The 16,053-nt window shown below is 43.9% G+C and overlaps 2 protein-coding genes and 3 non-coding genes across 5 annotated transcripts; 2 read left to right on the top strand and 3 right to left on the bottom strand.

Moving 5' to 3' along the window:
* Positions 1-1,865: 1,865 nt before the first annotated feature.
* Positions 1,866-1,938, bottom strand: Trnav-aac (transfer RNA valine (anticodon AAC)). Its single transcript has one exon. It is a non-coding gene; the product is annotated as a tRNA-Val (tRNA).
* Positions 1,939-4,750: 2,812 nt separating this feature from the next.
* On the bottom strand, positions 4,751-4,823 carry Trnav-aac (transfer RNA valine (anticodon AAC)). The gene has a single exon. It is a non-coding gene; the product is annotated as a tRNA-Val (tRNA).
* A 912-nt stretch (positions 4,824-5,735) lies between these two features.
* Positions 5,736-5,817, top strand: Trnal-aag (transfer RNA leucine (anticodon AAG)). The gene has a single exon. It is a non-coding gene; the product is annotated as a tRNA-Leu (tRNA).
* A 1,033-nt stretch (positions 5,818-6,850) lies between these two features.
* Positions 6,851-9,042, bottom strand: LOC136431231 (uncharacterized). Its single transcript, XM_066422545.1, has 3 exons — positions 8,397-9,042; positions 7,658-7,841; positions 6,851-7,042 (listed from the first exon to the last, which is right to left on the bottom strand). The coding sequence occupies exons 1-3, from the start codon at positions 9,036-9,038 to the stop codon at positions 6,876-6,878; spliced, it is 993 nt and encodes a 330-aa protein (XP_066278642.1). The 5' UTR covers positions 9,039-9,042; the 3' UTR covers positions 6,851-6,875.
* A 3,470-nt stretch (positions 9,043-12,512) lies between these two features.
* Positions 12,513-15,382, top strand: LOC136431230 (UDP-glucuronosyltransferase 2C1-like). Its single transcript, XM_066422544.1, has 3 exons — positions 12,513-12,737; positions 13,542-13,761; positions 14,446-15,382. The coding sequence occupies exons 1-3, from the start codon at positions 12,521-12,523 to the stop codon at positions 14,726-14,728; spliced, it is 720 nt and encodes a 239-aa protein (XP_066278641.1). The 5' UTR covers positions 12,513-12,520; the 3' UTR covers positions 14,729-15,382.
* Positions 15,383-16,053: the final 671 nt, after the last annotated feature.

The following is a 16,053-nucleotide window of genomic DNA, read 5'->3' as shown; positions in this document are numbered from 1 at the left end:
AAGAATAGAATAAATCTTTATTCCATGTCATGCGCATTTTGAAAGACATAGTAAATGTGACTTTACCGTACCTACCAGTTGTGCAGTTTTGAAGCAATGTACTCTTTATTAAAAGCAGAGCCGTGTTTTTGACGTGTTTTTAGGTGTTATGTCGGGTTTTCTATTTTTTCCCCTTTTCGTTATGTCGGCAACGTGCTTTGGACAAACATGCCTAAGCTAAACATGTGAAAAAACAGCCGGACCCACACCTCTGCTTGGAGAGCAGTGCTGTGCTCTATTTGTTTATTTGACCTACTTTCCCAGGCCATCTGTTTGTAAGACCTGTTTTCTGGGAAACCGTCACATGTTTCAGGGTCCCAATATGAAATACATCAAACTTTCCTTACTAATTATGCCATTTATCTCCTGATTCGCATAATTAGTCGTTTATTTTGTAAAGCACCATCTGAGCTATCTGAATACCAAACGTCACGACGATCTGTCGACCCCTTCTCAAGTTATTCATGTCCGAAGGTCAAAACAAAAACACCCACTGCAGTTCAAAAAAAAACGCTAGGGGGGCCAAACTTTCACAACTTACTTTCTATAGCATGAACTATCTACCACACAAAAATCATGACCATAGCACTTTCAGAAAATATGCCCCAAAATTTTGAAGCTCCGCTGCAGTACCTTAAGTACCCGCTAGACGGCCCATTATCGAACTTGACCTTCATTTCTGTAAACTCTACCCATCCACTAAATATCATACAGATCCATCAACAGCTTCTCGAGTTATGCTGGCGACATACAAATGCAGATCCACACAAAGCCCGCTGCAGTACCAACGGAAAATGCCAGGGGAACCATTTTTGAACTTGACCTCCGTTTTTACAACATCTACACACCTGCAAAATATTATGAAGATCCATCAACGTTTCCGTCACTTTTTTTGCCTATATACAAACACAAAAAAATTCAAAGTCCGCTGCAGTACTGTTAAAAAACGCAAGGTGAACCATTTTCGAACTTGACCTTCTTTTGCACAACCACTACACACCTACCGAAAATCATAAAGATTCATCAAAGGTTTCTTGAGTTATGCTCCTGACATACATACAGACCCACCTAACAGATTTTTCAACCGAAAACATAATCTTCCCCGAGTACAAGTACCCGGCGAAGATAACTACTTATAATGAAAAAAATATCTAAGTAATTCAAATATGAGGGTCAGGAATGCAGTCACAAGACTAAGAATCAGCTGCCACAAACTACATATTGAAACGGGAAGACATACGCGCACTCCTCTAGAACAACGATTATGTAAACATTGTACTTTGAATAGAGTAGAAGACGAATGTCATTTTGTGGTAGAATGTGTATTATATACCGAAGAAAGAAATGAACTGTATAAACTTGTAGAAAACCTATTTCCCTACTTCACACATTTAAGTACTGTTCAAAAATTCATATTTCTAATGCGACTAGACAAACCTCCCATTGAAAAACACGTCTGTTCTTTTATATCTACTATAACCGAAAAGCGAGGAGAAGTAGAATTTATTTAATGATAGTCATATTCTTTTGTATCCGTTAACTGTACTTGTATTATCTTTTGTTGTGACCTGTACTTAGCCAAGTGTGGCAGAAATGTGCAATAAAGGTCTTCATTCATTAAAAGTTCTAACGTTAACTCTTATCAAACTTTTCAAACAATAAGTTATCCTCAAAATCTTGGTAAAGTTGTCTGTCACAACTTTCAATTTTATAATTATTTACTTGCGATGTAAAGTTAATCAAAGTACTGCTCTAAATCCACAGTGTTTAATGATAGGAGCCAAGAAATTTTGAACTGATGTCAACACTATGAAACAAAAGTAAAATGATTCCGCCTGGGATCGAACCGGGGACCTTCTGCGTGTTAGGCAGATGTGATAACCGCTACACCACGGAATCTGGTTGGGACGTTCTCAAATTATTGATATCACGAATGTGCTATATTACTTGTAACATTGCCTCTCCTCTTCCGTGTGCGCACACTGTATTGCAGTGGGCCGGCGGATGGTGATATTGCGCCATCTAGAGATACGTAGCTTACTTCAGTTGCACAGTCAAGAGCTTGTAAGGCAAGCAGTGCTTTCAAGCAAGGAAAAGTCCAACATTAGTATGGGCGGCGAAACTGTCAACTTTGGTCAGCTATAACTCATCAACCATGAATGAGAAAATAAAGCGGCTTCATTCCTCCAATACCTACCAAGTGGCCTATCGTTTGAAAGTAAAGTTTGAAAATTCTGGTAAAGAGATTGATTTTTGGATCTGTGCATGTGTCATTGGCCTATAATGCTTAAGTATGGGCGGCCTGTAGCGTATGTACCCCGACTTGTAGCGTATGCACCCCGACGTGTAGCGTATGTACCCCGACCTGTAGCGTATGTATCCCGACCTGTAGCTTGTAACGTATGTTCCCAGACTTGTAGCGTATGTACCTCGACCTGTAGCTTGTAACGTATGTTCCCAGACTTGTAGCGTATGTACCTCGACCTGTAGCGTATGTACCCCGACTTGTAGCGTATGTACCCCGACCTGTAGCGTATGTACCCCGACTTTTAGCGTAAGTACACCGACCTGTAGCGTATGTACCCCGACTTGTAGCGTATGTACCCCGACTTGTAGCGTATGTACCCCGACCTGTAGCGTATGTACCCCGACTTGTAGCGTATGTATCCCGACCTGTAGCGTATGTACCCCGACGTGTAGCGTATGTACCCCGACTTTTACCGTATGTACCCCGACCTGTAGCTTGTAACGTATGTTCCCAGACTTGTAGCATATGTACCCCAACCTGTAGCGTATGTACGCCGACTTGTAGCGTATGTACCCCGACCTGTAGCGTATGTACCCCGACTTGTAGCGTATGTACTCCGACCTGTAGCGTATGTACCCCGACCTGTAGCGTATGTACCCCGACTTGTAGCGTATGTACCCCGACCTGTAGCGTATGTACCCCGACTTTTAGCGTAAGTACACCGACCTGTAGCGTATGTACCCCGACTTGTAGCGTATGTACCCCAACCTGTAGCGTATGTACCCCGACTTGTAGCGTATGTACCCCGACCTGTAGCGTATGTACCCCGACTTTTAGCGTAAGTACACCGACCTGTAGCGTATGTACCCCGACTTGTAGCGTATGTACCCCGACTTGTAGCGTATGTACCCCGACCTGTAGCGTATGTTCCCCGACTTGTAGCGTATGTGCCCCGACCTGTAGCGTATGTACCTCGACTTTTAGCGTAAGTACACCGACCTGTAGCGTATGTACCCCGACGTGTAGCGTATGTACCCAGACTTGTAGCGTATGAACCCAGACTTGTAGCGTATGTACCCTGACTTGTAGCGTATGTACCCCGACCTGTAGCTTGTAACGTATATATCCGGACCTGTAGCGTATGTATCCGGACCTGTAGCGTATGTACCCCGACCTGTAGCGTATGTACCCCGACTTGTAGCGTATGTACCCCGACCTGTAGCGTATGTACCCCGACTTGTAGCGTATGTACCCCGACTTTTAGCGTATGTACCCCGACTTGTAGCGTACATGTACCCTGACTTGTAACGTATGTACCCCGACCTGTAGCGTATGTACCCCGACTTTTAGCGTATGTACCCCGACCTGTAGCGTATGTACCCCAACTTGTAGCGTATGTACCCCGACCTGTAGCGTACATGTACCCTGACTTGTAGCGTATGTACCCCGACCTGTAGCGTATGTACCCCGACTTTTAGCGTATGTACCTCGACCTGTAGCGTATGTACCCCGACTTGTAGCGTATGTACCCCGACCTGTAGCGTATGTGCCCCGACTTGTAGCGTATGTACCCCGACCTGTAGCGTATGTGCCCCGACTTGTAGCGTATGTACCCCGACTTGTAGCGTATATACCCCGACCTGTAGCGTATGTACCCCGACTTGTAGCGTATGTACCCCGATTTGTAGCGTATGTGCCCCGACCTGTAGCGTATGTACCCCGACTTGTAGCGTATGTACTCCGACTTGTACGAGAATGACAGTCTCTGTGATATGAATCACATCTGTAAGCTGACTCATTTTTCTTGCAAAGCTCTTGTTAACATGTACATGTCATTAATTTCATATTCTTTATTATTTAGATTCGCAACTTTTCCCTTTCGGGTTAAGCCTGTTCCGATTAAAGTACTGCCTTAGAACTATTAGAAGTTGGCGGCGCTGGTATTTCAAACATATTGTTTGTATTGGTGCATGTACGTGGAGACACCAAAGAGAGTTCCGTGTCTAAAATATTCTTTCCATGTAGGTAGCCCGGCCGAGCGGTCTAAGGCGCTGGTTTAAGGCACAAATCTCTTCGGGGGCGCGGGTTTCCAATTTCACCGCTGCCATGACTTTTTTGCATCGGAACAACTTTTGAACAGATTGTGAATTTAGAGCAGCACTAGCTCTTTGATTACATCGCAGGTAAATAATCTTAAAACCGCAAGCCATGACAACCTTACCAAGGTATTGAAGATAACATCCTGTTTGAAAAGTATAGTGGCTTCATGATTAGAGTTGGACCTTTTAATACATCGGTCAATGAAGCTGGTAACTACTGACAATGAAGACGTGTCGTAAAAACGATTGTCAGCCAGGTAGCGTGGCCGAGCGGTCTAAGGCGCTTGTTTTACAAGATTGTAAAGTTGCTGATGGATACGAATTTTGGATCAGATCCAAATAGTTCACAAATAGGTACGTAAAATGATTCCGCCCGGGATCGAACCGGGGACCTTCTGCATGTTAGGCAGATGTGATAACCGCTACACCACGGAATCGGGCTGAATGTGCCCTGCCAAGATATCAATATATACGAATGTTCTATATTTCATGAAACGCTGCTTCCATGTGTTCCCTTTATAGTAGTGTACATGTTGGCTGTGCCTTGAGTATGCGGTGCAGGCACCTTTTTTATCGCTAGCTTCGTATCGTTAGCGTACTTCAACTGCTGTTGTACAGGGCATCAAGGGTAGCTACATGTGTAACATTGTCGTAGAGATAGGGAAAACCCTCACTGAAGACTAGCCAATAGGTCAAATCTTTGTAAAATGGACGTGGCCCTGACGTCACCATGATATCATAAAACTTATGAGAGTCTTGTTCTTGCAATATGTCAGTTCCTGAAAATACGAAAGTACATGTATCTTATTGCATCTCGGAGAGGGAAGCTGGAGAAGCACCGGGGTAAGTGGGGAACTTTATGTTTGGATTACGTTCTTATTGTTCTATACGTTTTGTCAACAATTACCATTTCAAGTTTGTTATTCTTGGTTCAGTACTTCGCTGTATCTGTAATTCGTTGAAAGACGCGCATCATCTTTTGTTTTTCAGACTGAAAAATAGAATCATATACCTGTCCTTGGTGCTGGAAGGGGAGTTTTCAAGGTACGCCGTCCTTGGTGCTGGAAATACATCCGCTAAATTTTGACTGTATCATGCGCACATTTCAGCCAAAATTCTCAGTGGATCTAATAACCACCACGTAGGATCGTAAAACAAACAAAAATATATGAAATTCCATTACTTAACTGCAACAAGGATTTTTTAGATCACCAAAAATGTACATTTTTAGCCATGGCTTACCTCCAACTCAGTTCCAGAGCCGATCAGTCGGTGGCGCTTATATCCTGGACTTGCCCGAAGCTGCATGCACACCCAAGCAGAGTTGTCTGCTTTTTGATAATCACACAGGTAGCGTGGCCGAGCGGTCTAAGGCGCTGGTTTAAGGCACCAGTCTCTTCGGAGGCGTGGGTTCGAATCCCACCGCTGCCATGACTTTTATTTTTGCCCTATTGTGACATGTTTGACTGATATCTCAACTCAACTTATTATAATTCATTGTTATTAGACACGAATAAACGCCTGTTCGTTCTAGCCTCCTTTACAGGCTTCCTATAACGGCGGCATATATATTTGGGGGGGGGGGGGTCTCTAATGCCGGCAAGGGAGTTGTGTAGCCGAGGGAGTTGTATAGCCGAGGGCCCCCCCCCCCCCCCCCCCCCCAATATATATGCCGCCGTTATAGGAAGCCTGCACAGGAGGCTATGTTCGTCCCATCAATCACATGTCTTGATGACTTCGGCCTATGAGAAAAAAGTATAGAAAAACTAATTAACACAATGAACCAGGCTAGGTTCTGATATTCATATCTGTAGATCATAGAATCTTTTAAAAGTTGAAATAATCACATTACGACAATGAGTGACTTTTCAACCATATAGGTTCGGATTACAAATGCATCACCTTTTACTGTTTGTACAGTGGCAATATCAAAACATGTAGCTTTTTCAGACCCAATTAGCTTTTTCGATTAATTTATTGTTTATTTATTTATTTAATCGGATGCATTTAATGTGTATCCTGTATTATCTGTATCATCACAGAAGAATTAAGTTTTATTTCTGCAAAGAACCACCTTTCGTCACTGACATAATAACTTTTGTTTTTAATATTCCATTAACTGAATGTCTAACCGACTTCGAGGTATCAAGCACAATTATACTACACACATAAAGTTGTACACGTTTTAAAAAGCTCATGTAGAGACGGTCAGATTTTAACAGGCATGTTATGACCTTGTTGTATAATGTAGGTGGTGTATATTCTGTTTATAAAGGAATAACATATTTTCCTACCACAGGCGTCAAACGTATCTGTTTGTTGTGTGCATTGAACTCGAACGACAACCTCTCGTTAACTTTACTCGAAAACAGTAGTAACATTGGCAGCCATACCGGTCTAATGATACACACATTCATACACATACAGACTGTACTATTAGTCCACCCCGCAAGCATGCCATATGTCACACATGTAGGTCCTTTAGGGCTTTAGAGAACTCCCCACTCCTTGATCTCTTGAACCATCCGCAGGAAATCCGGGTTTGGGTGCAGTACTATCTCCATCCGCATGATGCGACTGAACAATCCGTACACACAGTCGGTGCGGAAACCTGTCTTCAACTCTTCCAGTGTGTAGTTCTGTAGTTTCGAGGGTTCTGGGGGGGGGGGGGGGATACAGCTTGTGAAAGCAATGAACGAAACTGTTCGAATGCCATTAATGTCGCCGAGGTGCAAGTTTTCAGGACAGAAATACATGAGGTCATTGACAAAAGGCAAAATAGCATGAAAGTTCATCCGATCATGAGTTGATAAATTACACAATGCGAAATAAACAATTCTCCAACTCAAAAAATGTCACTCACCGGAATTTTCGACCGAATCACTCGGTCTACATCAGCTATTTGACCCAAGTGCTGTAGACACGTGATTTTTTTTCGCACGTGTGACGTGAGCACTGGGTCAAAGTTCGTCAGAAGTCGGTAACGCCCCCCGCCCCGGTTGAGGGAAGGTTTGTGTCTACGTGTCTACGGCATTTGGGTCAGATAGCTGACGAAGACCGAGAAATTCGGTCTAAAATTCCTCTGAGTGAAATTTTTGGGGGTTGGAGAGCAGTTTACTATTCAGTTAACAAATTAACTCTTAGCATTCAATTTTACCGTTAAAGCTGTATGGTGACAATGGAGATTCTACCGTTTCAGCCCAAGTAAACAAATAAACTCTTAGCATCCAATTTTACCGTTAAAGCTGAGTGGTGACAATGGAGATTTTACCGTTTCGGCCCAGGGTGTTGTGCAGTTGTTGGTGATAGTGGGCCAGGATGGCATCCCGGTGGTTTTGGAACACGTCCCAACTCGTAGAACAGAGGAACAAGAAGGCCAGGTCATAGGTCGGCGGTACGTACTGAATAACCTGCCAGTCCACCAGTTTTACCGCAATGGGCACGCCTCCGTCGTACTTTTCAAAAATATAAAAACATAATTAGATAAAAATGAGACCATGGTCACATAACGGTTTTCTTTGGCACTACAGCGTAACTGGTTATTGCATGGTCCATGTACTGGTCATGATATTTGGGTTGCAGATATCTTTTGAGCTCGGGGAGAAGTGGTGATGGTTTGAGGTCCCTATCAGCTTTTTAAAGAACTGCAGGTGTGACTTTGTCGGTGACCTCGATACAGGATAACTAGAGAAGGCATGAATTGATTTTCCTGATTCTATGCTTGTGAATAACGTAAGTTAAGACTAACAAATGAGAAGCTATTTTGCAAGACCAATGTATCCTATTTAAAGTACCATCATGACCGCTGGCTCAATACTTTTCGCGAAAAGCATTTGTACTCAGGCTATATCCAATGAACTTCCTGGTAATGTATTTGGTGATATGGACGCGTCACAAATATAACTTGAAAGAAATTTTGAGAAACATCGTAACAAATATTAATGTTGACTGTTACGTCCAGTATTTTGATTTTCATCTAAATCAAACGTGACGTAATAAATATATGTTACCTTGATCATGATGTTGTTGGTCCAGCAGTCTCCGTGGTTAAGAACCCTGAGTCTCGGGCTCTTTCTGTCCGCCAAGTCTTCAAGGAATCTCGGGACGTTGACGACCTTCTCAAGACGGGCCAGAAGGTCTTTCTCCTCGGGAAAGGCTTCTGCGAACGTCTTCAAACCTCCCTGGCAGAGACGGGCTACTACCGGCGGGGAGAACGGTCCGAAAATGCACTTCTCCGAAAGGGGGATGTCCGACCGGACATCCAGGCGATGTGACAGGCCGTGCAACTGCGCCAGGGCCCCGACGGTCAGCATCATCTCATCGCGGCTCAACGGCTGGAGGTCGGGTTTTATAGAGAACCCCTGAGTTTTCAGGTTCTCCATCACCCTGACGGACACCATGGAGGTTGGATCGGTGGCGGCGAAGTAGCATTTGGGGAGAAAAAAGGAATCAGAAAGAGGGTCGTCGGCAGACACAGATAGGAGTTCGGGAACCGCACGGGAATAAAACTCTATTTCAACCCTCTCAAAGTCTATTAGATTATCCCTAGGGCAGAGCGTGGATGCAAAGTCCGTCAGTTTAGCGACGAGGCTGTAGCTCTGACGTGTACCGTTTCTGGTCCCCACGACGTCAAAGGCGACGATGTTGGTCATGAATCCTTGAGCTTCGCTGATGGGTCCCTTCACATGGACGTCCGTGATGGTGACGTCATCGTAGTCCAGCTGTAGTACCTGCTGTACCCAGGAGGGAGCGATGTCTTCTGCAGATTGCGGAATGATGAATTTGTCTGATGTTGCCATGGCATTGTAGTCTTTTGACCTGTGATCATGGGAAAAGAATTCATCAATCGATCACATATCGATTCATCTATCAATACAAAAGATCAGACGTCCACAAAACATCTCCAGTAAAGTTAGTGTTTCTCAAAACATGGTTTAAGTAATGGCGATACTATGATGATCTATGACCTCGTTCTTGTTCCAATGTGCTGCTCTGGCCTTGAGAATGGCGGTATGGCCACACAGCAGGAAAATAGTATTCTTCAAGCAGAGGTTTCGATCGAGAGGGCTAAGAGTGGATGATCGATTTTAAACGTTTCTCTCCCGGGAGCGCACTGCTGGTGTCCTCTCGCGCCTCTTGATCATTGTGCGATTTCCAGAGATCGGTCGAAGTTCGCAGGTCACCGAACCCGTCCAATGAATGCAACAGGGTAGATTTTCAGGCAAAAAATACGCACATTTTTCTGGGTGGCAAATTTGGGATTCGGTGAACTTCTGGGTACGTGTCGATGACAGTGTGACGCCGGGTTCATGGCGGTATGGAATGTGAAAGAGAAGGGGTCAAGGTCACGGTGCCGTCTGGGCAGGCTATGTTACACTCAGTCTGGGTGGGTGACAAACAAAGATGACCTCCAAGCAGATGTTTGGGTGGTAGGTCGTGACGTTTTCGAGCTGCCTGTGTTTCTACTAACGTGCGACCGTCTCAACATCGGGCAGCTAAGATTTCGTTTCTCAATCTACCGCGCCCAGAGATCAACAACGATAAGTGAACAATAGTTGATCTGACGCGAAAGTAACATCCACTGAAAGCCTAATGTTAAGTAACTGTACATACGCTTTGTCCCTTCTTCACACGATTCGGCGTTGTTGACGAAGAGTGTTGAATGGGTTAAAACCAGACCTTCATCATACCCTTGTACGTGTTGTCAGACGATCTGTTCGGTGCCGATGGCACGACCGTTGGCAAAGTATCCCAGCTCGACTCAAGCAGGTCTTTGCAGGGCACGACAAGTTTCACAGTTACATTCCGTTGTTTGGCACGACAAGGGTGTCGTTCTGCAGACAGGGTATGGCACGTTGAAATCTTTGGACAAACGCTGTCTTCTTCAATGCTTTGCCAGAGTTTCAGCCCAGTATTAAAATGCTCATAGGGTTTCCATTTGACCCCAGACCTCCGACCCGTAAACCGCGAAACAGCCCCAAACAGTGACTCCAGTACTGGCTTCCGGGTTTCCAGTGCTGTTTTCTTCCGGGGAACCAAAGCAGGACGGTACGGATACTTTGAACTTTGAACCAATGCGCGCTGACTCTCAAAGCAGATGTTGGGAGGCTCAATTGTTACGTTGTCCCCTATACTATAGTGCATGTAGCTTGGAGGGCAGCTTGTAACAGAGGCGGACATCTAGTTCTAAACCAAGGGTTGCCTGATAAATCACCACGGCAGCATGTCCAGAACACCAGATACCAAAACCGGCAGTTACGCTGCAGTACCGCAGAAAACCACAAGGAGGGCATAAGCAAATAGTCTCTTCCTTTCGCCAGTACCCGCTGCACAAACGACCCAGTACAAAAGGAAGTCATCAGCAAAAAGTGTATCATAAGCCAAAAAAGGCTCATAGAGCCTGCTATGGAAGCTAGTGGATATCGGATACCCACAGCTTAGACCAAGACGGACAATGTCCTCTCGGTCATGCAAGCGGCCGAAGACCCGTGAGAACTCCACCCGAGACGAGCAGCTCATTGTGTACCCAGCTTGGCTATCCATTGCTATGGCCCCATGCAAACATCAGATACCTTGTCTTGTCGGTCGTGATTGGTCCAAAAGCAATCAGCTTCTCACTGATCACCAATCGCATCTCAGCTTGCATAATAGAAATTTTGCTTTATAAACAAATCACTGACCGAGATACAGGTCAATCAGATTTAGTAGACTGAATGATCACTCCTGAAAACAGTTCACGAGATTTGGAAAGAACCAAGCCCAGCAATGATGGGAACTGGCCCGAAGCGTCGATGTTTCGCCATTCTGCTAGTTTTCCTGTGTTTTTGTATCAGACACAGGTGTAACGCTGAGAAGGTTCTGTTGGTGCCTCCGCCATTTGGCGACGTCAACAGCCACTGGATGGCTCTGGCCAAAATTGGCCGTGCTTTAGTGGACAAAGGCCATATCCTTGATGTTGTTGTTTCAGAGGACATTGTAGAAAAACGACGCGCAGAGTGGCCTGAATTTAGGTTTGAGGCATTTGAAGACCGAGGTACCCAAGCAGGATTCAATGCACTACAGGAGCAAGCGTTTTCCGCGGCTAAGGTATTGTCTCGCTTCGAATTTAATATCAAATTAATAAAACCATATTCACAAAGTTCCAAACAGTACTGTTCCCTGTTGCTTGGTGACAGTATCCTGGTGGACCGACTGAGGGTATCACGGTACAGTGTTGTTATTTCTGACTCCTTCTTTCCTTGCGGCGCTATTCTCTCAGCCCATCTAGACATCCGGGTCCCCTACATCGCCGTTTTGCCAGCGGGAGATCCTTTATACTCCCTTGACGTAAAAGCCACCGGTGTGCCGCTGCCTCTGTCGTATGTTCCTTTTATAGATACCGATTTTACCGACGAGATGACCTTTGTGCAACGACTTCAGAACGTTGTCTTGTTTACACTTGCCCGCATGATGGGGCACTGGGGTGTGAGTAGAATGTATGACGAACTGGTCCGCACGTACATCGGCGAGGATGAAACTATTCAGAGCGTGACGTCACGGACGGACCTGTGGCTTTATCTTCGAACCGACAATGTCCTGGATTTTCCTCGTCCTAGCATGCCTAACATGGTTCAGGTTGGGGGACTGAATGTGCGCCCACCCCACTCCCTAACTGAGGTGAGATCATATACACAACTATCTATCTATCTATCTATCTCTCTATCTATCTATCTATCTATCTATCTATCTATCTATCTATCTATCTATCTATCTATCTATCTATCTATCTATCTATCTATCTATCTATCTATCTATCTATCTATCTCTCTATCTCTCTATCTATCTCTCTCTCTATCTATCTCTCTATCTATCTATCTATCTATCTATCTATATTTCTATCTCTCTATCTATCTATCTATCAATCTATCTATCTATCTATCTATTTATTTATTTATTTATTTATTTATTTATTTGTTCGTTCGTTCGTTCGTTCATCTATCTATCGATCTATCTATCCATTCATTCATTTATTTATTTATTTATTTATTTTGGACATTAAAGCACTACTTTGGGCATTAAAGCTATGTTCAAACGTTATCTCGACATTGGTGGATGTCGATTGATCTATGATGTGTGACTCACCTTTCCACAGGACATGGAAGCGTTTGTCCAGAGCGCTGGAGACGATGGAGTGATTGTGGTCAGTTTCGGGTCGATGACCAAGACGATGTCGGTGGAGAGGCGAGAAGTCTTCGCGGCAGCCTTCGTCCGACTCCGACAGAAGGTGGTGTGGCGGTACGTGGGAGAGAAGCCGACCGGTCTGGGCAACAACACCAAACTACTGGACTGGCTGCCTCAGAACGACCTACTGGGTAACACTATCTTTATAAGACTAACAAAACTGTTAAATGTTGACGCAATAATGGGAATCACAGCAGTGACATAGGATATACTTGGGTCACTTTAAAATCACTATCTCAAACACGCATTCATTGGCCTGAGTCTGCATGTAACGTTACCTTTACCTCAGGGAAGGAGCTTTAGCTCCGACGAGAGGTGTTGTTGTTGGCTCTGGTTGTGTGTTCACACCTGTAACTTGAATGAATGAATGAATGAATGAATGAAGACCTTTATTGCACATTTCTGCCACACTTGGCTAAGTACAGGTCGCAACAAAACAAAATAAAATAACAAGTACAGTTTACATATACAAAAGAATATGGCTATCATTAGATAAATTCTACTTCTCCTCGCTTTACGGTTATAGTAGATATAAAAGAACAGACGTGTTTTTCAATGGGAGGTTTGTCTAGTCGCATTAGGAATATGAATTTTTGTACAGTGGGTTGGTATGAATTTGGTATGTTGGTAGTTATTGAGGTTCCGAAGGAACCTGACGATTCCGGGCCCCCTAGCAGTATTGTTGTGCGCTGCAGCGTTAGAGGCTGACACCTCCTTGTTGATACATGTAGTATGGTATAGTCCATAGACAGCCGATCTGCCCGAAGTCACCCGCGGCTTGGGACTTGGATAGCATCAACTGTTATAGTGCATGATATGACTAGGGCTTTGGTATCTTCGATTTTTCGTTCACTCAGGTTTTGTAATCTATTCTATGTACTGCATTTTGCAGGTACTTTGAGAAATATTTATGCTTCTTACTGTGTTTGTTGCAGCCCACCCAAAGACCCGAGCCTTCATCACTCACGCTGGGGCGAACGGAATGTACGAGGCCCTGCACCACGGCGTGCCCATGGTCTGTCTGCCACTGTTCGGGGATCAGCACGGTAACGCCGCCCGGGTGGTGGCCAGGGGACTGGGGGTGAAGTTAAACTTCAACACGGTCACCGCCGAACAGTTGTACCAGGCCATTCTTCACGTTGCCACAAACAATAGGTACTACTGATGTTACTTAGTTGTACATGATTTGGAAAACTTTAATCAAACTTAGACAAACCATGGACATTGAACAAGCTAAACATGATCATACATATGATATACTGTGCATGTATATTGATATACATATTTGAAACAGCAAAATTATCCTTACAATTTTGTGAAGTACGTTTTTATATATGTGAGATGAACGCAGGCAAACATTCTTTCTCGATAACATTTTTCTACGTTTTATTTGAATGAACGAATGAATGAATGAATGAAAGAATGAATAAAGATCTTTAATTTACATATATATACCCACTGGGTTAAGTACAGTACAGGTCACAACGAAAGAATAGTACACAGATACATCAATCAATACATTGTCAGATTATTACAAGAATTATACACTACATTGATTCGACTTCTCGTTTCTTCGTTATGGGAAATGTATGAGGAAATGTGGTTCATGCATGGTCACTGGTATGTCTAGACTCATCAAAAACATAAATTTGTCTCTATTCCTTAGGTGTATGAAGTAGGGGACATAGGTTGCATCAGTCTATAAATCTCAGTTCTCTCTTTGTCGTATAATCTACATTCTACTACAAAATGGTGTTCATCTTCCATCCTATCTAGATTATAGTACAACAAGGATATTATATAATGTCCTTGAGTACAAGTATATTTCCTACTTCACAGCTACCAGGAGACCGCAGCCCTCCTGTCCCGCCTGCACCGTGACCAGCCCCAGTCACCCATGGAGCGGGCCGTCTGGTGGATAGAACACGTCATCAAACATGGCCGACTGCCCCATCTCCGCGCACGCGCCGTGGAGCTGCCTTGGTACCAGTACTACCTGCTGGACGTGGCTGTGTTCCTGTTGGCTGTCTGTTTAGCTGTCCTGGGTACCGTGTGGTGCAGCTGTTCGTTCATCGTTAGGAAGATTTGCTGTAAAAGCGGTGGCAGGCCGAAGTCTCAGTAAACACCTAGATGCATCTGGGATTATGCAAATAATGCTAGGTGATACTGGTAGAGTAAAGTAGTCGGCCTCCATCGATCGCATTGAAACTCAAATTCGGATCAGCCATGACCCGACAAATCGTTTTCTAAGTTGCATTAACGACTAAATATGACAAAACAAAGAGATTTAGTCGTTAATGCAAGTTAGAAAGCGATTTGTCGGGCCATGGCTGATTCTAATCTGAGTTTCAATGCGATCCGATGGGCCAGGGTGTCCATTGAGGTGCACGTGAAGCATTATGCTTTTTCAAGTAGGTACAGTGCAATGCGGCTTCGCTACGGCTCGCATTTTTCGTAGTTGATGATATGACCTATTAACAATGAGATGCGTATAATCCCTTTTCTGTATATCTAATTTCGAAATTTACTGGACTAAGTAACGTAGGCGACAGTAGAAGTGGAGTTTCAATGCAAATTAGTCTGAAAATGTAATAGTTAACTAGGGCAACACCTACCCGATTTTGTAGATGACAGCCTCTGGACACGCCAAAGATGAGGCGAGTGAACGTTAGATATGTAACTGATGACGAAGTATGTAATAAAGATGACATTGAGCACACAGAACAGCAATAAATCCTGATGATAAAGAGTAAATTCATGTGGTGTTGTGTTGAGATGTTTATGGTACATATAATATATATCTATTAGATACACACTCACGCACAAATACACACGCACACACACACAAAGGAAAGAACTATGTATGTATTATATGTACCATAAACACAACACCGCATCAATCGTTGGAAAGATTCAGAATCTCCACTTTCTACCGATGATACTTGAAACATCTTAATGGCTGCATTGATGATAATGAGATTTGTCTGTTTATAAGTTAAAATTTTTAAGTGGCCAAAATGCCTCTTCACAAATAGATACGTTAGTCTGTCACGCCATCCGCAAATATTGACATGACCTGTGACCTACATGTATAGCTAGCATTACTACATCGTCGGCCGTTAAGTCATTGAGGTCTATAACGTTACATATCTATGTGTTAGATGGAGCCTAAAGTTTTATCAACTTTGGGAAGATCAAGCTCATGCAGAAATTGTCATTTGTATTCATCTAGTTTAGAAAACGTCTCTTGATATTTTGCAGCTCACATCCGGTCAAAACACTGGCCAAAATCCGCCAAAAGATATCGAAATGTAATTCAGTTGCATTCCCCCTTGAAAAAAAGTGCTGTACGCATTACGCCGCGAGTCACACGATAATTTCCTCTTCTGATGATTTTTGAAAAATCTTACAGTTAGGGGGGGAGGACTTCCTTTCCCATTGGTGAAT

Source organism: Branchiostoma lanceolatum, chromosome 3 (genome assembly GCF_035083965.1).
Source record: "Branchiostoma lanceolatum isolate klBraLanc5 chromosome 3, klBraLanc5.hap2, whole genome shotgun sequence".
Taxonomy (NCBI): Eukaryota; Metazoa; Chordata; class Leptocardii; order Amphioxiformes; family Branchiostomatidae; genus Branchiostoma; species Branchiostoma lanceolatum.
The sequence above is the reverse complement of the archived record's forward strand: the minus strand, read 5'-3'. Positions and strand labels throughout refer to the sequence as shown.